This window comes from Spea bombifrons, chromosome 7, assembly GCF_027358695.1.
Source record: "Spea bombifrons isolate aSpeBom1 chromosome 7, aSpeBom1.2.pri, whole genome shotgun sequence".
NCBI classification, from domain to species: Eukaryota; Metazoa; Chordata; class Amphibia; order Anura; family Pelobatidae; genus Spea; species Spea bombifrons.
Window position 1 is genome coordinate 13719037 of NC_071093.1, and position 23782 is coordinate 13742818.

Consider the following 23782-nt stretch of genomic DNA (forward strand, 5'->3'; position numbering starts at 1 on the left):
AGAGATAGTTTCCAAATTTAAGTAATTACATTTGATGTAGATATTATTGGACTAATACATTTACACGGTACAAAAAATAAAATCAGCCAGGTTTTTAAAATCTGTTTTTCACCCAGTGGACGCGATGTTTGTCTAGTAGATTGGTCAAATATTAGCACATACACTTACTCTTTTAAACACACTTACACACACACACATTTTATGCCAACATAAAAACATTTAAACATCCTTGCTAAAACACACTTACAAATACACATGAATTTACACATTCATACTCACACAAATGTTTACACATACACATTCATGCTCACATACACTTACATACACACATTAATATGTGCCAGCCTGCCTCGCTTTAACGTTACATTTTGCTGCATTCAATTTAACATTGAAATATAGAATATTGTGCAATTAAATCTAATTAAAGTATAAAATATAATGATTTATGTTTTTCAGTTGACCATAAAACATTATGTTTATATTAGCATTTTTATTAGCTTCTAGCATTTCTGAAACATTATCCGTCAGTAAAAAATAACTTTGCCTCAACTATCTGTTCTGTTCCAGTGCTATATTTTACATACACTATCTGAGTGAAGTAATATATAACTCCTTATCTTTACATCATCTGGTTCAGAAGACAGCTGAAAGGGTGAAGGGGTGCAGTTTCCCCCTGTTCTGAAAACGGCTTTCGATTTCCCTTTCCAATTTTCTGATTGTACAAGTCATTATCATATAAGAAATAATATATAGCAAATACTTATGGAACTACCATCTATGACTGTTAAAGTTATGACTAGTTGCTGTTATATAGCTAATCTGTGCCATCATTGCCCCTTGCCCCCCTTCCAACATACAACATATGTAAAGGCACTTGCACAAATTACACACACTTACTCATACTCACCAACACACACTGCATCTCACCCCATTTACACATCCATGCTCACACACACAAGTACACATCCACGTTCACACACACAAGTACACATCCATGCTCACACACACAGACAAGTACACATGCATGTTTACACACACACAATTACACACCCATGCTCAAACACACATACACATCCATGCTTATATACATGCATGTGTTATCAATGAAACAATAAGCATCATCTTAGCAGATGTTTTTTGGACTCTGTAAAAGCCATTAAAATAACTTTACAGTTGAACTTTACAGTTGAAGCACTTAGTATAATTTTACACATAGGATATTTGTTATTGGATTTTGTGATTAATGTAAAATATTCTGTAGAATTCTGTTAATGTAACTTTTGTCATATTTATTTTCTTGTGTCTTCAGGTGATGTATACCTGTGTGCTGGAATCAAACGTTTTTGCATTTAAGTTATGAAGTACTTTTATAGATTCAAACATTAGCGATATGAAATTCTTAAAAGTCCAGTGTAAAATTAAATCCAAATTGTGATGGTTGGATTCATGGGCTCTGGATATCAACTTTGCATTTTGCTATTGAACACCCAAAACACCAGTGATACACAAATGTACATGAAAAGTAAACTAATCCAGTCCAGTCCTGAAATAGGCGATACATCCCCGTTCCAATCAGGGTCACCACTAGGAGAAAAAGTGACCTTATTAATTGAAGTTTGAGCAATGAAATGACCAGGATCTTTCTTGTACCCCTCTCCAATGACCAAGGTCTGAGTTGCTTCCTTTTTGAGATCGGTTAAAACCTCTTCTGTAGATAGCTTTTCCCCCTTCCTGCACCTGAAGTAAAGATTTAGTATTGTCAGTTCAGATGGATTTATTTAAAGCATCCATGCACCAAATGAGTTTGTAACACATTTTAGAACTTTCATATATAATTCTAGAATTTTTTGATGCCATACTTTTTAGGGCCCAAACACCTAGCCACTTACATGTACTGATGCATTTAAGGTGTTAAGATTTTTTTTAAACATTAGTTTCCAGACAAGCCCATTCAAATGGGAAAACCTGAAATGGGATTCAATGGCAGAAATCAGAATTTAGATTCAATGTTTGCAATAGCTTGCAATGTCTACAAAAGCTGACAAGGAGAAGGGAGGATAGGGACTCCCTCACTCAAGTGTTCTGCTATGAATAAAGACCACATTCAGTTCTTATTTTAAATGTTATTTAACACCAAGCATTTGCAGCGTGCTTCCTCTGTGGGTTTTGATCCTGTCCTGGTGAGTGAATCTATGCTCCCATCATGGCTGGTCGCTGTATATTAAACTGGTGGGTGTTTTGTGTGTTAGATGTGTCATCCTCTCACCATGGGAAAAATATCTCTTATTCTCATGCATGAGAACATGGGAGGAACAGCCCCTCTTTTGGACTCAAATCCCTCCATTCTTTCCTCCCCTGATGTCCCTCTTTTCTAAGACCAGATACTTTTCTCTGGGTATGAATATGTCACAAAGTTGTATAGCCCTACAAGTCACAAACCTTTGTATATAACAACATAATTGTGTTTATAACTTAATTTCTGTAAATGGCATACAGATAGTGATCAATGTGTCATAAAGGCTTATGAAAAATCCTCAATTTCATCAATAATACAATAACCACACTATATACATACAGTACCACACTACTTCATGAGTGATACAATGGTTGTCAGATTAGACAGCCCTGGCAGTGCCTGCTTGGAGAACTTTGCTCTAAATGCCCTTACCAGGGCGTAAGAAACCACGAGTGGTCTTCAGCTTCCATCTCCATTGAAACATGCAGGAGTCAGTGTACAATTTCATCAAATATTATTTGTCTATTTGCAGCAAACTCACAGCAGCCACATGTGCTTTACATATTAAATGTCATTAGGCCTAAATTATATAGGTAGTCTTTAGGTTTTATTCACTAAAGAGAAAGTTGACAGGAGAGTCTGCAGCAGAGATGTGGTTGCAACCATCTCACTCCATACACCAGAAGTTCACTGGGATGGGATATTTATAAAGTATATTAAAGTCAATGAATTAAAACCACAATTCTCCATAAAAAAATCTCCCTTAGTTAATAGATGCCATAGATTTGAATGAAGTTGGGGGCTGAATGTCTCTTATGGAATCCCACACCCTGCTTACGTGCACCTAACAGGATAACTTCTTCCCACAGTTACTATTAATAACGTGAACATACTACCCCAAAATCATCACAAATATGAGCATGTTATACATAGTACATGCATGCAGGGTCAACTACTTCCCAAAGTATAAAACAATATGATTAAATTTTTTTATTTTTAGTTCCACATATTTTAATAACCCCATAATCTTCTTTCTATTAAAAAAACAAATCCAGTTTGATAAAAACAAGACAGTCAACTGGAAAAATCCATTTTCTTTTCTTGAATACTAAAAAGTAGCTCAATCTAGTTTTTTTTTTCTTTAATGATACCGTGTTACAAAAATGCATTTAGAAATTTTGTATAACACCATAGTAAATTGTGAATGTTCAATTTTCTCTTCTCATTAAAGCAATTTTATGCCCGAGTGGCAAATTTGAAGGAAGATATGACCATTTATTAAACAGCATAGTAATAGATGAGCAAGAGGATTTAAGGTTACCCTTTCTTATATTGCTGGAAGTGAGACCAGAATTGTGGTACATTGATCTTTAAATAATAACCATTGAAACTGAATGCCAACTCAGTAGCTGCACCATCTCCCTGATCTCTTACTTAGATTATTATGTGTTATGTTTCAGTTGTTATATATATATATATATATATATTGTGACAAACCCTATGGCATGAGGGCCATACATGTCACTTTTAGGGGTCCTAAGCACAGTCCTCTAGGGCAATCAAAGTCAGGAACAGCAGCTTTATTTTAACTGCTTAAACCCCAAAAACCAAATCGTAAAAAGAAAACCTAGCTCCCAATTGGAGCCCTCTCTAACTGAACTATGCTGGTCCAGACTGACCAGCCTAATCACTCACTACCTCAACCTCCCAGCCAGACCCAGCTACGCCAGGCTCTGGAAAACCTCCCCAGACAGCACACAAAATGTCCAGGCAGGTATTGCCTCACTTGGCTCAGGGATTGTCTTCTTCAGGGCCTCTCCTTGCCCTGGGAGCACAGGGAACCTCCTCTTCCCCCAACAGTCTCCCTGAGTATCAGGCTCCAGGGGTTTTTAATGTCCAGCACCTGTGCCTGATGCCGGCCCCATAGGAATCCCGGACCGGATCCTGTGGACTTCTTGCCTCCTGGAAAACCCGGCATGGAATTTCCACAAAATGGGGAAATGGAGCATTGGCCCACCCTGCTCTCCAATTGCTCCACCCCAGGGACCCATATGTATAATCTGCATACAAGCTGTACTCAGATGCCATGCTAATCATCTCCCTGGGGTTCACGCTGTCACAATATATATATATATATATATATATATATATATATAATTCTATTAATTGATAATAAAATACTTGTAAAATATAATGAACTGATACTTTATCTACAAGGATATTCTTCACATCTTATGAATAATATTGTGCCATATTTTATCATGCATCCTTCTGTTTTTTAAAATTTCCTTGATGCCCTCCTTCCAATTATCTCTCTCTTTCCCCTCTCTACCCACCTCTTCACCACTTGCCCCCCAACCTCCACATAACACTGTCCACCAGACCCTCTCCTAACCCTGAGAAACTCTTGCTCCATATTGCTGCTGGGAAGGGGCAGCAATGGACTGGTGGCAGGGGCTAGAGGCACAAATGGAAGTAGATTCCCGTTCAGATCAAACACTTCCTCTACCTGGAGAATAAAGTGCTGCCCCAAAGTTTTAATAATGAGATGACACCTGAAGAGTTCCCAGACAGGCAGTTCCCACCTAATGTTAATGCATTTAATAATGTAGCGGGCAGTTAGCTGCTGCATATATGCAATCTCACTTCTACATCTGAGTTGATTTAAATGTGTAGTGTTCTGTTGCTTGTATCTAGCAGGTAGTGGCCACTGGCCATAAGTTTCTGGGGCCAATTTTACATCTCAGCCTGGTCCTATTTTTATGGATGGTAATCTGAAGTCATGTTTGATTCAAATGGCTCCAGGGTGTTCTTGAATTTCTCTGCAGATAAATGTAATAAAGGTGGTGATTCTGCGTTTTGCTCTATAAATGCTGGACCACAAAAATGTTTTCTCTTTAAACACAGTTTTATTACAAACATTTCTAGTGCATTATACACCAGCTTTCTAAAATATTGGCTTGTGTTTTGACATAGGAACCTGTTTATGCATGAAGGCAATTTACTTGCCGTATATTTATTTTATTTTTTTTTGTAATAAATTAACCAGCATGTTAGAACATGAGACTAATATATGGAAGCAAAGTCAACAAGTTACAAGAGGATAACGTCATATTTTCAAGGAAACATTTTGGAAATGAGCATGACCTTATGACACCTGGAAACCTGCATTTTCTGCAAACGTGTTTCTATGGGCTGTAAAGCGTATTGCAGTAACATTGTTCAAGTATGAAAATCAGAGTTAAATGCTGATGTGGAATGTTGTGTAGAAAGACGATTAATAATTGGAAACTAATATTGTTGGGTGTGAGATGTTAACCATAAAAATAACTAGAAGAGACCATGCTGCTGATGTTACACACAAACTAATGTACGGTAGTCACGTTAGTACATATAGAATTACAAGGGATTTTCATTGATCGTTATAGGCTACCCACCATGTTAGAGTTGGCTCTGGAAAGCTGGTAACTTCTACTTCCAAAGTCACTGGGGAGCCCTCTTTAACAGTGACATTAGGCAGGTACTTGGACAAGCCAGTAGTCTGACCTGAAGGTATAACGTTTCTGTGGTTTTCTGAACAACCCTTAATCTCTTCTTGGGTAGTCATATCTCTCTGGGATATTTTGGCAGAGTCTGATTGACACAAGAGACCTGAGAATGCATCGGGGGTTGCGTAAAGCCTATCTTTAACTCTAGATGTGTTATTGGGAACATGCAATTGTCCTGTTTTCTCCATGTTTGAGTAAACAGTATGGTGCTGCGTGCGGGTTTCATGCATTTCATTCATCATGCTGTAGTTGGGTTTGGCTTTTGAAGGAGATGTGTTTAAGGAGTAAAGGGTTTCGTTAACTGTGCTTGAATGGTGAGTGGATGGAGATTCCGTTTTATATCCAGCAATAGGAGAACAGAATCTCTCTGTATAAGTGGAAGTCATTTCCCTTTTGACACTGGAAGTGTCAGTATAAGCAACAGGTGTTAAGAGGTCATAGCTGTCTGTCACCGTTTTGCCGCTGGCGTTTATCTGCATTTGCATGCTGTAGGAGCTGACATGCATGCTGTGGGAGCTGTAACAGCACTGCTCGTCTTGCTCTGTTTCAGACTGTAGGGGGATGGATTCAGGAGTTTCAGCAAGCGGAGGCAGGGAGATGTCGTCGGGCGAAATGCACTCGTATTCATCGCCAGAGACAGCGTCCTCCGCCAGGCATTCAGCCTGCAAATCCATGTCTGTTAGTAAGCTAGCATCTTTGGAAGATGATGGTAGAATAACTTCATCTGATGCAGCACTTATGGAGATTTCTGGCACTTTATGTGGTTCCTTTGAAGAAAATATATAAAACATTTTAAAAATAATAATTTTACAAAAGACATACAAGGAGCTTCTATACTAGAGAAAACTAATTGAAAAAATAGCAAAGAACTAAAACAAAATCTACTGCAACTTAAACATAAAAAGTTTTATAGTTTGAATGATATGGAAGCGGCTAACTGCTATCATACAAGATATCCTGTCCGATCATGCAAGATATCTGATGTCCGAGGACATCACTAGCTCAAGTATTATAAATCATATAACAATGAAGCAAAAATATTTTAGTGGTGCTAAAATAATTATATTTGCAACCTTGTACCTCTAGAAAAAAAAAAAACGTGATTTTAGGAGCCAAACAAGTAATTGATTTTTTTCAGAACCCACAAAAGGGATGATTCCATAGAGACGTATTGTCCCATTCAACCCCTAGATGGAGAACCCTACTTTGGACTTTTCTGTAGGGCCAGCGCCATCATGTCTGATTCATGACGTTGGAATGGTGACTGACATGCATTCTTCCCAGCATTATACAGAACTAAGTAACGTTTTTCCATATCTGCATCTATTTATAGCAGGTTACTAACAATCCGATATTTTCGCCTCTTAAACATTTGCGCACTAATAATTTTACTTCCAATAAACTTTAATTGTTTCTCTAATGAAAATGTACATATTTAATTTATACACATTTTTTTAAATGTCCTGCTCAGCTTCAAATATAGTGTTATGTATTGTTTTGTTTCTTTATTGTTTATTGTTGTTAGTGCTTAAGGTTTTATTTTATCTCTTCCTCTACTTAGAAAATACATCAATCCCATCAATTTCTACAGAGACTGTAATTTATTATTTCTATAAAAATGCATTGTGTGTAAGAGCCATTTAACACGAGTCAATAAACAAGGCATATAAATTTACATCTGTGAGCAAGCAAAGCCATAAAACAACATCAAGCTGTAGAAAATGATGTCATTATATAAATGAAAGAAGCTTTACTCAGGTTTCCATGATTTAGCTTCCCTACTTTGCTATATAAAATGTGAATTGTGTTTGGATCTGAAGCTGCCATTCCTTTAAAACTGGATAAGATGAAAGACGATTTCTTAATCCGAGTTGTACAAAGCCAGCCAGCTTGGGTACAAACATATTGCAAGTTTGAACATAAAAGGAACATTTAGTTTAAAATGAAATTAACATTTCAGAATACCTCCAGCTTTTCTTCAAGTTCTTTAAGGTACGAGCATAACTCATTTACAGAGTCCAGTGTCTCCTTGTTCTTCACTAATATCTTCTCTATGCATTTTAACCCTTCTTCAGGTCCTATGGATATACCAAACCAAAACATGAAATATTATAGTTTTTATGGGTATTTTTGTATTGCTAGACACATTTACACATAAATGTAATACTATCATGAGTTTTAGATTATTATAATATTATATAAATATAAATGTACTAATATTATTTTGGCATAGTTCCCTGAAAACACAGTCTATGCCTGATAATACTAATTGTATTCATTATTTCAGAACAAAATGGAAATAAAATAGACGTAAAATATCTATATTTTGACACAGATAAGAACCGGTATTTCTGCTGCAAAGACTGAAACCTTAATCAGTTTTTTGGCCTTGTTTTATGTTTAGGATACCCATTTGCATATCCTATTCATGCTTTAATTGCCTCACTATTGTATCATTTACCATTTCTGCTGAGAGGCTATTCCACTTATCCACCACTCTTGCAGTAACTTAAAAAACCTCCTTATGTTACATATGAAATATTTTATAGTGGCTGTGACAATCTAGTGATTATCATGTAATCTGTTATCACATTTCACAGTGGTAGACTATTCTTGGCAGTAAGTTTGTTAAGTAGAAGATCAGATTTCATTATGCTTTGTAAATATCAATACAGGGTGATTAAAACATGCCGGCACCTTGACCTGATCCACCACCCCATGGGGCTTATGACTGATTGTGTGAATGTTACCACCAACCAGGAGAACACTGAGCTGTGGACTTCCCATCCAGTGACAGCTATCAGACTCCAAAGCATATGAAATGTGTTCTTTCAAATGCACAATGTAGTTAAAGAAGATTAGGCTACAATTTTATCATCACCCTAATTTATTAACCATATTCTTTTTTCACCAATCAGTGTGATTACATATTAGATTTTTGCATCACTATGATAGCAATCAATTTGAAATCTGTGACCAGAATCCCCTAGACTTCAATATCTGGAGTTTTGTTATCTACAATGTACTGCTTAACGAGACCTGATCAGTGACCCAAGTATCTTCCGCTAAATATATATATTATATATTCAAGGTACTTTTTGAGACTTGGAACATACGCCTGTAAAAAAATCAGGGAAAACTAGTGGTATACATGGATAAGATATTTTACCAAAATAATAAAGCAATGCAGAATGCTATGAATCAACTGCATTATTTTCCACAGTGTGATAATAATCAGTAGTTGCATTAACATTTCCAATAGCCATATGTATAAAAAATATCACAAAACCGTTTGCCACGTTTCTGAGACTGAATGCTATAGCATTAATGACACGTACTTAATTACAACAACATTTGGCTTCTCAGCTTGAAACACAACAGCTGCTATTCGTATCCATTTGACTGGCCAGAGAAGAGAATAGTGGGGTGTTTAGCAATAGCCGAAGAGTTACTGGCTTCCCCCGATCAGCGCTACAATGTTTTCTTAATTCTCAAATTCCAATGGACTCCATGTTAGGGACTGCATCAAACTGAAAGCCTTACCATAGACATGTTTGGCAATATCGGTTAATTGCTGGATCCTTTCTTCTTGTTGCGGAAGAGTAGGTTCGACGAACTTGTTGAACTGCTTAAGAAGAATCTCAACAGATTCCTTTGTTTTGCATTCTGCAGAATAACGTCCGACTCTGACAACAGTAGCGCAGGCATCTTCACACCAAAACTGACACTTTGAGAAAAATGCATTAGTTAGTGGTTTCTGAAATGTGTAATTGCAAGATGCAGGATCTGACAATTCTATATTGGTCTTTTGCAAATGCTGGATCTTTCCAGAAATTAAACCGTAAGCTCTACAGGGCAGGGGCCTCCTTTCCTAATGAATGCTTACCTATCGTACCACTATAAAAAGGTCTGTAGACTATTGTACTTATCATTACACTTCTTTTACTTACCGATTTATTATACTCTGAACTGTAAATCTGTTAGTTCTCAAAAAATTAAAGTGTATCTATAAATACAGGAGTAATTATAGATTTGCCATCCTATATGTAAATACATAACTGAGCATTAGTTCTTAAAGGAATGTGTGGTTGAAGCATTTTGTTTAGACCAAATATGGTCAATAAACCAATAAAAAAGATGGGGTGAGAAGAGGTCCTACCCCATACCACTTCTGTTAGGACTGCTCTGTGGATCACATATTTAATTGGCTAATTCATATGTAAATGAAGTACCCATTATTTGCAGACGTGGCTGGTGTCTAAACTGGCTGCTACTCCTCAAAGGTTTTTAGGATGTCCATGTGTCAAAATACCCACCAAGTCAACTACCTTGCCAGATGTGCTGGATAACATGAATACATAAAAGCCTTATCTCAGGTAGTAGAAATAAGGAAATGGGTTGAGAACATGTTGAGAATACCTCCTCTATGTGATCTCCTGTTATCTTGTCTTATCTTAGTAGTGATACAGGGTTGGACTAAAAAGCTGCCATTTGCTCTGCAGGGTCTATACTGGGACATTTTTCTCACTTACTGTTGTAAATATTTGGATCTTAAATTGTATATACCGTGTGACCCATGCCTCACAAGCAAGGATATATTGTCCAAACAGAAAGCATGATGCAGAAGGTTTTCAAGATTTTTTCTGGTTCTGGTAGCATGAACCTCTTGTGTAGATTTGTTTCCCCTCCATCAAGCATAACAGATATTTTAAGTAGAAGTTTAACATTAGACTCGGTGTGCGTTTGTGTAGAACAAATGTTTAAATGCCCCTCTAGCCAATTCATCAGACCAACCAGATAACACTAATTTAACCATAATCTACTAGGAAACCAAGGTTCCTGATCTCAAAACATCATTATATTATCAATAATTCCTTTTAAGAGCAATGAGAATGATCGTACAGTCTATACAATGTATGCAAAATGTCTTTGATATAGTTCATACAGTACTTTGGATGTTGTGTTTCCTATGAAACCACAAGGAAAGGAAAAATGGTGGGCCATTAAATCTGATAAACAAAATCAAGATTGTAATAAACAAGTATAACGCCAATCGTTTTGCCAATGACTACCTCTTCCGTTATAAGGTGTAAATCTTCAGTTCTTTCGAGATTCTGTTTATATTCTTGCACAACTTGGCTGAATTCATTTACTTTTTTCTGCAAATCACTAAATGCCAACCGGGTAGCATCTGCTTTATCAACTTTCTGAGGCAGTGCAGCTGTTACAGTCTTCTTTTCCAAGTTATCAACTTTTGTCTTCAGAATCTAAATGAGAGAAAAATATCCCAAAAGAACCTTTACCTTTCACGTACAAAATAAGAAAAGCTTTAATAACTGTCAATTTGTATCTTAAATGCAATAACGGTGTATCCAGTAGTAACCCTTCACGTATTTTACATTGTTGGGAAAGGCTCAGTTTACCTGAATTTTTTCGGCCTGCATTTCCACTTGCTGAATCTGATTCTTGATTAGTTTCAAATTACGGCCTTTGTCAGCTTTTTTTGTGTAGTTGAACTTCAAATTGTTGAATTTTTTCTTCAGATCTTTAAATGATTCATTTAACTAAAAGGCAAGCACATTTGTTTGGTGTATTTTATAATATAGGAGGCACCAAAGCTTTAACATCACTTATGGGGTCTGGCATGCAAAGCAGGAACATTGTTGGAAGGCGGGTTAAAAAAAATGACAAAAAAAGAACCATAAATGAAAATCTTAGGAAATGAAACCTATTTATGTTAGACACGAAAAATGAGAAAAGAAAAATTCAGCTCACAAAATCTAGATTGTAATAACGCGGTCAGCATGAAGTAAAGAGTAAATGTTTTGTGCAGGCCAGTTATGATTTTATTGTTCAGTTTTGTTATTCTATAAAATGTGCTGCTGTTTATAAATCATAATAACCTTCGCCGCTTAAATGTGCATTACGTTTCATTTTCCTTTTATGGATCCATTTTAAAAGCACATTACATGCTGTATTTTTCTACTTATGTCACATTCTTTACCATATAAAAAGGCAGAAGGAAAGTGCACAGTAAACACACATTGCTTTTTATTTAAATGAATTTTACATTAATTCATTTCTGAGAGGGACAGTACCATGAAAAATAAATATATCGATTTGTCTATTCAATTTGACTTTATAGTGTGGTATTTGTATTTGTTCAGTTTTTTTGTTTTACTAAAATATTGCATCCACAGGAATCTGGAATATTTTGGCCAGAAACTACCCATCAACACAACAGAACTTCCACCTCACTTTGTATCACTTGGTTGCTGAGATTGGAGCTTGACATGTTCCTTTTCTGTGCTTCAACCCTATATAAGAAGCTCATTGTGCGAGCGAAAGGTCGAGACAGGTATTTAAATATTAGATGGGAAAACCAGAGTTCCCCTATCATCGTGGAAATCAGGATATGACTAAATAGAGTATAACAATAGTTTTTATATCATGGTGGTTCATACGAAATAATGCATGTGATAGAGAGGATAAACATCAGTAAAATGCAGACATATTTAATACTACTGTATCTATTTAATACATGGGAACCTACAGCTAGACCAAGCCAGAGGTCTAAAAGAATAAACACTCTTGCCACGTTAACAAATGTGGAGATTAGTCCAAAAGATCAAGATAAAAGGTTGCTTGCTGCCTAATTAGCATAACCTCATCTCGCCATGTTTCGTTTGGCCAGATCCTACAAAGCAAAGAGGAGACAATGGAAGCCAAAGTATTTTCCTTAGCACCTCTCTGTTTTCAAACTGATGTCAGACGAGGAATGGCAGCTGCAAACCTTTGAAATGCAAGCCATTTTTTTCTGAGAGTAGGTGATCTGATTTCACATTCTCACATAGATAGAGATGTGCTGTCATTATAGATCATCTCTTGGATATATTTTGGAAATCATGACTACATTTATACTTTACTGTACTTTAACAATATCATAGAGAAATATGGGCCATACATAGATTTACTTCTGTAACATTTTAAATGCTTCTAAACTCAGTAATGCTTGACTTAAGAACAGGCGAGGAAGCAATTGGAAGCAATTAAAGGCTTTCTCCCACTCAATGGTCTTTGAGCAAAAAAGACAAGTCAGCAAGTGTGCTTGCTTAGTGAACCAAGCAGGGGTCGGGCTTAGTAACAGCAACAGGAAAATTGCCAGCCTCCGAGAGCTCATTGCAAAGGATTGCAAGCCTTAAATATGTGAAGAGCCTGTAGGATTTCTGGCATGTTTTGGGAACAATATCTTCCGTCTGCTCACATTGTTGTCAGAACACCCAACAGGGCTGACTGACAAATGTACCTAATAATTAGGTGTGAATTGTTGCAAAAGAAAAATGTAAAATAAAATGACATCAGCAATGAGTGATGATGCCGTGAAATGGTCATAAAATCAATAAATGAACGCAACGAAGAAGCTAAATGGGGATTTTGAGACCAATTTGACAAACTTACCTAACATTTGCAACTCACCTACAATGGCATACTTACCTACAACCTGAATTTGACAGGACAGGACTGGGGGGGGGGGTAGGACTGTCCTGAGAAGTTTGGGACTGTTGACAGGTATGCATATGGAAGAAAATGGGTCAAAACCTCAAAATAAGCTTAGAATAGACTTAGAGTTATTGGGTTAATGTAAGGTTCACAATAGTAGTAGTGCACCGGTTTGGTTAAAGATCTGTTATTAATTTATTATCAATTTTAAATTTAATAGGTATTATTAAATGCATGATGTCACAAGAGTGAGCTGATTGGACAAATGAATGTCAGCTCACTCAATCAATGTCCCTCTTTCAAGAAATGGCGGGTGTGATGTGAAAACGAAGACGAAGAAATGAAGAATCTTTGTGTCGTGCGTCTTCGTGTAAGTTTATCCGCCACCATATTTGTTTTTCGGTATTCAGTTTGAACAACGAAGACTCAACATTCGTGTTTGTTTTTATCCTGAATGCAAATACACAAATCTACTATACAATTGCAATTAACAAATCACTCATTTCTTCTTATTAAGATGTGTCTTCTATAAGCCATGGGTTAACTATTTGTGTTTGATTACACGTAATGCAGAAAGACTCATTTTCCCATTCCAGTTTTGGACAGTCACTAGTAGAGAATGCATTAATAAAGCGGGAGTGCACACTCTCAATGTCTGCTCACATTGTTGTAAAAAAAAGCCAACAGGACTGACTGACAAATGACTGACTGACAAATGTTAGCGTACAGCTTCTGTGTAAGTAAGAGGGCAGAGATTCTCACCAAAATGCCTCTTTTATCCTCACTATTCAATGAGAACAAATGTGCTTCCAATTGCTAAGGATCTACTACATATGTAACTTACCGGTAAAAACATCCTGAGTGTATTATGACATACATTGCAGGAAACTCGTAAAAATTTTGAAAATGTCATGAAAATGTTTTTTTTTTTGTACATTTTTTGGAGGGTGCAGTAAGAGGCAGAGCCAGTTCATATAATATCATCATATTCCACAATACAACCAGGACATAGATAAGAAGTGGTGCATCACACGATTTGGATAGAAAATTATGGGGTCATGTTCAAACTGGTTTCCTATCTAGGAGACAGGGTCCTAGTTTTTTGCCAATATTACACATCTTTTCATTACTTGGCACCGATCTAACACAGCGCTCTGTGTGGATCCTTGCGCTGCTTGTATTTATCTTTCAGAATTCGTTATCCTCATTTCTTATCAGATTTCTAACATATAAAGCGCTCGCTAATGACACATCTACTTATATTGCTACCAGTCTCCAAAAATACCACCCTGCGCCTCACCTCTCATCGAGTACATACTCCCATTCCTGCCCATAAGATGGTTCTATGCCGCTCTCACGTCAAGTCGTTCACCTGTCGGTTAATCCTTCAATCTTGGGGGCTCCATGTGAACGGCAGATTCTCAGGTTCACATAGCTTGGGGCTGACTCAATTATAGTTTTCATGGAGCATGTGGTGTCTCAACTGCTATCTCCCATACTATTATATCATAATAGTTCAATTTATTGGTTAAGTAACCTTTAGTACTTATAAGTCCGTATAAAATAAGATTTTTTTTTTTTTTTATAGAGTAATAGTAAATTATAATATTTGATTTATAGCATGGATTCCTATTTCAGAGATAAGACTGCTGATTCAAAGACAGGTGGTCTTCGGCAAACAGATTTACCAACAATACATGAAACATTTGAAGTGACTCCGGCAAGTGAAATATACCGTTTTTAAAAACAGTGGTTATCGATCATAATTATTCTTAACTAAAGGCACATTTGAAGAATGAGAACTGATATGCACCGGCTATAGATCTGAATGTGCTGGCTTTAAGGACCACTCTAGTTCCCCAAATTGTGTTTGTATTTGTTTAATGCTTGTTGGAATCAATATTGTATGGACTTTTTATACAATACAATTTACCCCATGCAGAGTGCTGTATGGATTGTTTAGTTGCTGGACTCCGGTGATATTTTCCTCCTCCTGGCTAAAATGTCCATTTCTCGCACATGCAATTAGAACTCCCTTTCAAGTCACTGAAGCAGCAGCCAATTGCATGTATTCTATTAAAACATACGTGTTTTGATAGCGCGCATTGATTAGAATGGGGGTTCATATTTTGCATATTTTGGAATGTCTCCTACTTTTGGCAGCTGGGGAGGACTTAAATGACAGAGAAGAGGACTCCAGTAACTAAAGAATGCCTGCACCTGTTTGCATGCAGTAAAACACACTGTGATATCTAACTTGAAAACAGGGCTGGAGCGCTACTTTAAGTAATGCCGGTGTCCAATGCTTGCGAACAAATTCCATGCTGTCCCTTGTTTTTTTTGGGACATGCTACATTCGTAACGACATAAGCCGGTGTATATGCTTGTGTGACGGTGACAGCTGGTGTAGGCTGCACTCTTCAACCAAGGGATTATGAAACATTCATTGCACAGTACCCACCCCTAGGTTACAAAACCATAGACAGCAATAGCAAGCTATTCCATTCTATCGATTAAAAAAAAAAAAACACGTCTTATTGCGAAGCAAACTTACAGCTGCAAAATTAGCTTGTTCCTAAAGCTCGGATGGTTTCAGCTATTATCCTCGGAACGCATGCTTATGTGCTCATGAAATATAATGGACGCAATATGATAAAGACTACTTTGTAAAACTAATGCCAATTAATTAACAATTAGACCTTGGAGTGCCAGCAAGGTTTGCAGAGCATTACAAATCCATGGGTGGTGTAACCTCATCTCATGGGTTTTCAAAGGAAACTTGCCCCACCTGGAAATTCCCTGTTGGGACTGCCCTTAGGCAAGGCATGTACTTAGGAAGGCCATGTACATGTAGTCAGCAAGGTCTTGAAGCCTCTGCTAGGTCCTCTGGCTGCAACATTATTGCAAATAATCAATTAGCCTTTTAAACGTAAACTTGAATTTGAGAATGCAACGTGCCATTGGAACACGGGGATGATGGGAGTGATAAATGGTCTCTGAAGATTCCATTACAATCCAGCAGCTTCCAGCTACAATAGTTATTTACAACATTAAATAATATTAGTATATATATATATATATATATATATATATATATATATATATATATATATATTAAAGCCCCTTAGCAAAAAACGAATGCAATAATTATGGCCACAAATTTTGTTTAGGATTAAATAACAGATATACAGTATAACTTTATGAGGAATCTGTATTTAATACTATCCTGTACGGTGATGAGGACCCTAAAGAGTTGCTTAATCTGTTGATATGCATTGCCAACAGAAGGAGTCCTGTCCCCTTGCTAGGCTTCAGAATGTTTGTTTTCTTTCTATTCTATCATTATAACTGATTAGACATTTTTGATCTTCTATTGTTTTTGCAAACGACACAAATATAATAAAAATTGTTTGGGTACATTTACAGATGGAAAAACAAACACACACACACCATCTTATTCTGTCCCTGAACATGAATACTGCTGTTAACAAATGTGAGCGGAGAGTGAACCCAGCTGGTGATAGCTTTGCATGCTGTGACTATTTTCGCTCATGCAGTAAAAAGTGTGGAGTACCATGACAAATCATTTTATGGCTTAATTGGGTTTCTGAAAATGATATAGACTCAGATTAGATTTCTCTGACTACAGACAATCAGAGAGTCTCAACAAGCAGTGCATGTAAAACAATATTTAATTGTAAGTTTCCCTGAGTCCATGTAACCAAGGCTTAACCTCCTCTACCATATAGGAGTTGCTTATAAAATGAAGCACATTTAGTGAAGGGCCCATATAGACTATTGTTCTCAAAGTTTGGGGTCACTTAGGAATACCCTTGTTTGTTTTAAAGAAAAGTAAAGCTTGTCTATGGAAATGCCATCAAATAGGTCAAAAATACCATGCATACTGGATTGTTAATCTTGTAAATGACTAATTTAGCAGAAAATGGAAAAAAAAATTATGAAATATCTTCATAGGCATACGGATGCTCTTTATCAGCTACCATCACTCATTGTGTTAGCTAATCCAAGTTTAAAAGGCTAATTGATCATTAGAACCCCTTTTTGGAATTATGTTAGCACAGCTAAATTTCCCCTGTTTCCATGAAAACAGTGACCCCAAAATTTTGAACAGTACTGTATGTGCATTCCTATTAAGATGCTTCATACTAAGAAAAAATAGCATCCGTAACAAAATAGGCTAGGGTTAAATTGGCTGCTGTAGCTTTGTCAAAGGGTTGCAACTTCAAAAAGAGTAGAGCTTAGTGTCAGGAACAAACTTTGTGCAAGAGGAGTCCTCTAAAAAGCTTAGCACTGTAGTTAACCCAGAGCATGTGCAATGACTGGGTCTTATGGTTTAAATCCAAGGACCATATTAAGGGTGGTCAGTTTTTTTTTTCTCTGTCTCAAGTCAAGTTGGGCACCAGTCCTGTCCCCAGTTCCTGCTCCAAGATAAGATGTCTGTCAGCCCTATCAAATTGTCACTGTTTTGCTTCTGTTTACTCTCATGAGAACAGCAGTTGTCTGACAGTCCTAAATCAAATTGTCACTGTTATTGATTCTATTCCTCTCATTAGGTACTGCCTAAGACCAGACCAGGTATTATAGATTCATAACATTAAACATAGGATGTAGTAAGATAAAAGGATGGTGATAAATCACAAACAGAATGAGAGCCTAGCCAAAGCTGAGCCATAAAACCCAGTAATTTCCATTACAATTCTAAGTAAGCTGTTTTCAAACAGCCCTTGAGGGTGACCAGGGTTTTTATCTTTTATTGGAAGTGTTTAAGAACAACAGGAGCTCAGCCACGAAGCAGAAGACGCATAGTCACAAAGGAGGTCACCAAGTGCTGAGGTGCATAGTGCATAAAAGTCGCCAACGCTCTACAGATTCCATAGCTGATGATTTCCAAACTTCCACTGGCATTAATATCAGCACAAAAACTGTGGTGGGAGCTTCATGGAACGGGTTTCCATGGCCAAGCAGCTGCATGCAAGACTCACATCACCAAGTACAATACCAAGCGTTGGATCGAGTGGTGTAAAGCACAACGCCAATGGACTCTGGAACAAAGGAATCATTTTGTGGCTCATGAATCTCACGTCTCTGTTTGGTAGACTGATGGGCAAGTCTGCGTTTAGCAGATGGCAGGAGAATGTTACCTGCCTGACTGCATTGTGCCAACTGTAAAGTTGGGTGGAGGAGGATTAATGGTATGGGGGGGGGTTTCTGGGTTCGGCTAGGCCCCTTACTTACAGTGAAGGGAAAAATGAATGTTTGATCATACCAAGACATGTTGGACAATGCAATGCTTTCAACTTTGTGGGAACAGTTTGGGAAAGACCCTTTTCTATTCCAGCATGACTGTGCCCCAGTGCACAAAGCAAGGTCCATAAAGACAGGGTTGGATGCGTTTGGTATTGAAGAATTTGTCTGGCCCACACAGAGCCCTGACCTGAACCCCATTGTGAAATGCTCTACTGGATGAATGGGCAAAAATTCCTACAGAAACACTATGTGGAAACATCTTGTGCAAAGCCTTCCGAGAAGAGTGAAACATGTTATAACTGCAATGAGGGACCAAGTACATATTAATGTCTATGTATTTAGAATGCAATGTCATACAATTCCTGTTGGTGTAATGGTCAGGTCTATACATTGTATATCTTTGCTATATTAATTGAAGGATGGGTCATAAATAATTCATTTATGCAGATGCTACTTCTCTGTGAGGAGTTCAACCCATCTCCCAGGTGTGTTGTTTGTATACGTCTGGGATGCCAAGGGTTGCTCATGTTCCATGTGCAGAGTACAGAAATATCGTAATCTGGATAGTACATTTTTTTATTTATATAATTGTTAAGTTATTGTTAAGTATAAATGTTAAGGACTGTTAGAGAACTGGTTTTTTTTCCCATACCTCTTTTACATTGTCTGCTGTTGGACCCAAATATAGATTACTTGCAGGGTTCTCCTCCTGCTTGACCATCTCAGATTTCAATCCTTCACTCTCTTCTTCCATACTGCACAGTTGTTGTTGAAGTTCTTCCAGGGAGATATTAATGTACTTCTGAAGAGGAGAAGAAATACATTTTTAAGAATCTTTAATGAATTTGCAAACATTATGTCATTATTCTGTCATTATTCAGAGAAAACTGCAGTAATTCTAGTCAGATTGCCACCATTAAAAGCCATAACTCATTATTCCACATTTCTCTGCAGTATTTCTCTTCATAGGCATGACCACTTGCTAGCATTTATCAAATGTTGGTAGGAGTATCACTTAACATTACTGGTTTAAGCTGCACCTGCCAACGATGTTGAGTATGAGGACATCAGATAATCAGATACAGCGCAAATAACATTTATTGTCTTAGATACCAACCAGCATATTTAGAGCTGTAACATTTCTACTATATACATGAGAAGATCTGGATTAACCCCTTAAGGACAATAGGGGTTATTACTCGTAGTATATTGTGGGACAATGGCTCTTTTAACGTTTTTCAGTGTTGCTGTTTAGCTGTGATTTTCTTCTTTCTCATTTCATGCTTCCACACATATTATATATTGTTTTTTCCAGGACAAACAGGGCTTTCTTTAGATACCATTCATTTTATCATATCATCTAATTTACTATAAAAAAAATGATAAAATATGGGGATTTTTTGTTAAAAAATTACCTTTTCTCACTTTTTAAACAGAAAACTTTTACTCATCTGCAAAAACTAATGAAAAAACCTGCTAAATAGATTCTACTATTTGTCCTGAGTTTAGAAATACCCAATGTTTTTATGTTTTTTTGCTTTTTTCTGCACGTTATGGGGCAATAAGTACAGGTAGCGTTTTGCCATTTCAAAACCTTTTTTTCCAAATCTGTTAATTCTTCCCCCCATGTGCCATTTCGGGTATCTTTGAAGCCGGCCAATGCAATTTACCCCATCAAATCATATATTTTTAAAAACTAGACACCCCAAGGTATCTGAAATGCTGGTATTTTAACCCTTTCCATGCACTAATTTTACCACCAGCCTTTGTGAAACTTTATGGTAGTAAATTGTTTTTGTATTTTTTTCACACATGTTGTACTTCAGGTATAAATTTATCGCTCCTGGTGTATGTCCGTGTCAAACGACACCCCAATATGTGTTCAGTAACATCTCCTGAGCGCAGTGATACCCCCCATGCAGGGGTTTGTTGGGTTATTTGGGAGGTAAAATGCCGCCTTTGTGAGGTGTGTATTTTATTGCCATTTAGACATCTGCCCCATGTCCCATATTTGGGACATCTTTGAACCCGGCCAATTCAATTTACCCCATCAACTCATATATTTGTTAATACTAGACACCCTATGGGCATTTGTAATGCCAATATTTTAACTCTTTCCATAATGGAATTTTTGTAAAGATAAAGAATTTTAGGACTTGCTTATTAAAAACTTTTTTTTTTTTTTTTTGGTGACAGTGGGGATTTTTACATGTTACCATATTTTTTAAAACATTTTTTAAACATTTTTGACCATTTTTTTTTTATTTTATTACTAGTCACTCTCATTAGTGAGCTGGGCTCCATTGACCTTGCATGGTTGGATGCAGTACCTGCAGGAGGAGCTCGAGAGTTCTCAAGAGGGTCTGGATAGACCCTCTGTGAACTCAGATCTATTGTTAATGCCATCCTGTGAATGACGGCAACGTCATTCACAGGATGGCACTTGTGGTTGCTCCTCGGAGCAATCACAAGGCGATCGGGGTAGGGGGGTAGTGTTGCTGGCATGCCTCGATACTGAGGCATGTCAGGAACACAGTTTATGCTTAGGAAGCGATTCTGATCGCTTCCTAAGCAGTTTTAGCCGGGCGCCGCCACGATCTTTGATGATCGGTGCGGCGGCGGCCATTTTTCTTCCGGGGAGGGCTGCCAAGGGCTGCCCTCCCCGGATCCACGGTCAGCCTCACTTGTGAGGCTTCCGTGGATGCTGCAAAGCCGCCGATCGCGGCGAAAACATGTACGGGCATTGTCGTTAACACGGTGCACGGCAACCCCGTACATGTACGGGGATTGTCGTTAAGGGGTTAAAGAAAATTAAATTTGATGGAATATTATACCCATGGTTCTGTAATCAAGGGCATATTTGTACATAAAGATAACAATAAACAATTCTATCACTGTGTGATTAAAAAATTATCTACTACAAAGTGTGGATAGAATGTTTTACATGCAACTTAAAAATGATGCTTAACAAAGAACCTCTGTTGTTGTTTCTCTCCCCTATATTCAACTTCTTAATAATCTATAATAATATTTTACAATAAACATAATAGTAAGCTAGAGTACATATAAAAATGACAAGTGTAAAATTGTATTACTACACAAATAGAAACAAAGCTATGTTTTAACCCCTTAATGACAAAGCCTGTAAATGCATTGTTTTCAATGGGTTTAGGGACCGCCCATTGTCCTTAAGGGGTTAAATTGTAAAACAAACAAACAACACAAATAGTAACCTGTTTTTCATTGTTGGTGCCTAGGTCTTGTTATCTTAATTACTCTGCTAAGAAAACATTATTTAAACCTTATCTGACCGCAGTACTCTAAACAGAGGAAAGCCTGTATCAAATCAGCAGTTACTTTACACAGATACACTGGAAAGCGTCCCCTTTAGAAGAGAGGGAACAGATACGTATCATGAGATAGCAGGAAATTGGAATTTAAAGTGCTCCTGCCATGGAAAATTACAAGGTGTCATTTGTACAGAGGGTATACAGTTTAATCACGTGGTAGCTACTGCACCTAAAAAACATCTCTCGTATCCGCCCATTCCTCACCCAAGAATCCACAAAAACTCTGGTTCATTCACTTATCATTTCCCGTCTTGACTACTGCAACACTCTTCTGGTTGGCATTCCACTGTCTCGACTCTCTCCACTACAGTCTATCCTTAATGCCGCTGCTAGGCTCATCTTCCTTGCACGTCGCTCCTCTTCTGCTTCCCCCCTCTGTGAATCCCTCCACTGGCTCCCAATTACCTTTAGAATTAAATTTAAGATCCTGGTACTGACATATAAGGCCATCCACAATACTGCTCCTCCGTACATTTCTGACCTCATTAGCAAATACTCTCCTACTCGATCCCTACGTTCCTCCCATGGGCTAAGGCTCTCCTCCTCACTCATCACCTCTTCCTTTTCCCGTCTACAAGATTTCACTCGAGCTGCCCCATATCTCTGGAATCTGCTCCCAAGGAACCTTCAGAATTCACCCTCCCTCCCGACATTCAAGAAACATCTAAAAACCCACTTCTTCAGAGAAGCATACCATCTTAGCTGCTAGAACATCCTTGTCATTGATACCCCCACAATACCTCTCACCCTTTCTCTATGCCTTATGTTTATCACCCCATTTTCCCTCTAGATTGTAAGCTTGCGAGCAGGGCTCTCTCCACCAAATGTATCGGTTTGTCTTAGTCTGTCAATTCTTGTCTTGTCATATCCCTTGAATTTATGTATTGTATTAAGCGCTGCGTAAACTGTTGGCGCTATATAAATAAAAGATAATAATAATAATAATAATAATAACTAATATAAAGTTTGTGTTGTCACTTGTGTGTGTCGACAATGCTCTATGCACATATTCTGTACATTTGCCTATGGGTTTTCTGAATAGATGAAGCAATACAACACTAAACTAAGCTTTCCTGTATATGTAAAACTTTTTTGAAATACATATTACTTACAGAACATTTCACTGTAGACATAATGTCTGTCCCCACATTAAGAATTTGCTTGTACAGGTCCTGGATACGTGTTCTCTGCTCTGACATTTTAAATAGCTGGTTATCGCTGCTCATTTCAGTCGATTTTGGAGGTTCTGGCTTTGAATTGAGATGGATTTCCAACTGAGGGATCAACAATAGTTACTAATAAGCAATATGTAAAATAATGTACAAAAACAATAGAGCAATCCCATTTGCATTTCCTAGTTTTAATCGGAAACCTGCATGATGGTTAAGAGTCGTACATAATTGTAAGAGCTTTTAGGGGAGTGACATAGTTTAAGTATTAAGGGACCTGCTACCTCTCTGCATCGTGCAATCCCATCTCCCGTAGCATATTATATTTGATAGGAAACAGTTGTACATAATTGGCTTTACTTGGTAATGAAGGATAACGTCCATCTACATATTCTACTTAGTTGTAGGGAGGTAGGTAGTGCTCCTTTATTTATTTATTTATAAAATTACGCTTAAACCACATCCTTGCCCCTTAAGATTTATTAACCCCGCTATACCCAAAAAGATTTGTGGGGGATCATCTATGATAACATAAATCGCACAGCATGTGTGTTTAAGGAAGGATGAGTGGAATGTTCAATTTGTCTAGTGTCAACATTTCTAGGTTGCCGTTGAGGTCATGCAAGTTGTTAGTCATACATATTCAAGTTGTTTTTCAAGTTGCAACATGGGGGTCATAGCTTTAAATTATTAACTAATTAACCAGTTTCA

The 23782-nt window shown here is 37.4% G+C and overlaps 1 protein-coding gene across 3 annotated transcripts in view; it reads right to left on the reverse strand.

The window, feature by feature from the left end:
• Window positions 1–270: 270 nt before the first annotated feature.
• Window positions 271–23782, reverse strand: part of CCDC141 (coiled-coil domain containing 141) — a 64575-nt gene continuing 41063 nt past the window's right edge. The window contains exons 16-24 of one of the 3 annotated variants that reach the window (XR_008355073.1): window positions 23015–23176; window positions 19205–19354; window positions 11208–11348; window positions 10857–11051; window positions 9328–9511; window positions 7750–7862; window positions 5674–6551; window positions 1213–1737; window positions 271–700 (exon numbers count right to left, since the gene is read on the reverse strand). Coding sequence is in view for 2 of the 3 variants with exons in the window: in XM_053471640.1 (XP_053327615.1) it covers window positions 1461–1737; window positions 5674–6551; window positions 7750–7862; window positions 9328–9511; window positions 10857–11051; window positions 11208–11348; window positions 19205–19354; window positions 23015–23176 (2100 nt within the window). In the remaining variant the exon portion in view is untranslated. Of the gene's footprint in view, window positions 701–1089; window positions 1738–5125; window positions 6552–7749; window positions 7863–9327; window positions 9512–10856; window positions 11052–11207; window positions 11349–19204; window positions 19355–23014; window positions 23177–23782 lie in introns of those variants that run through there. The other 2 variants (XM_053471640.1, XM_053471641.1) reach the window with 2 other exon arrangements.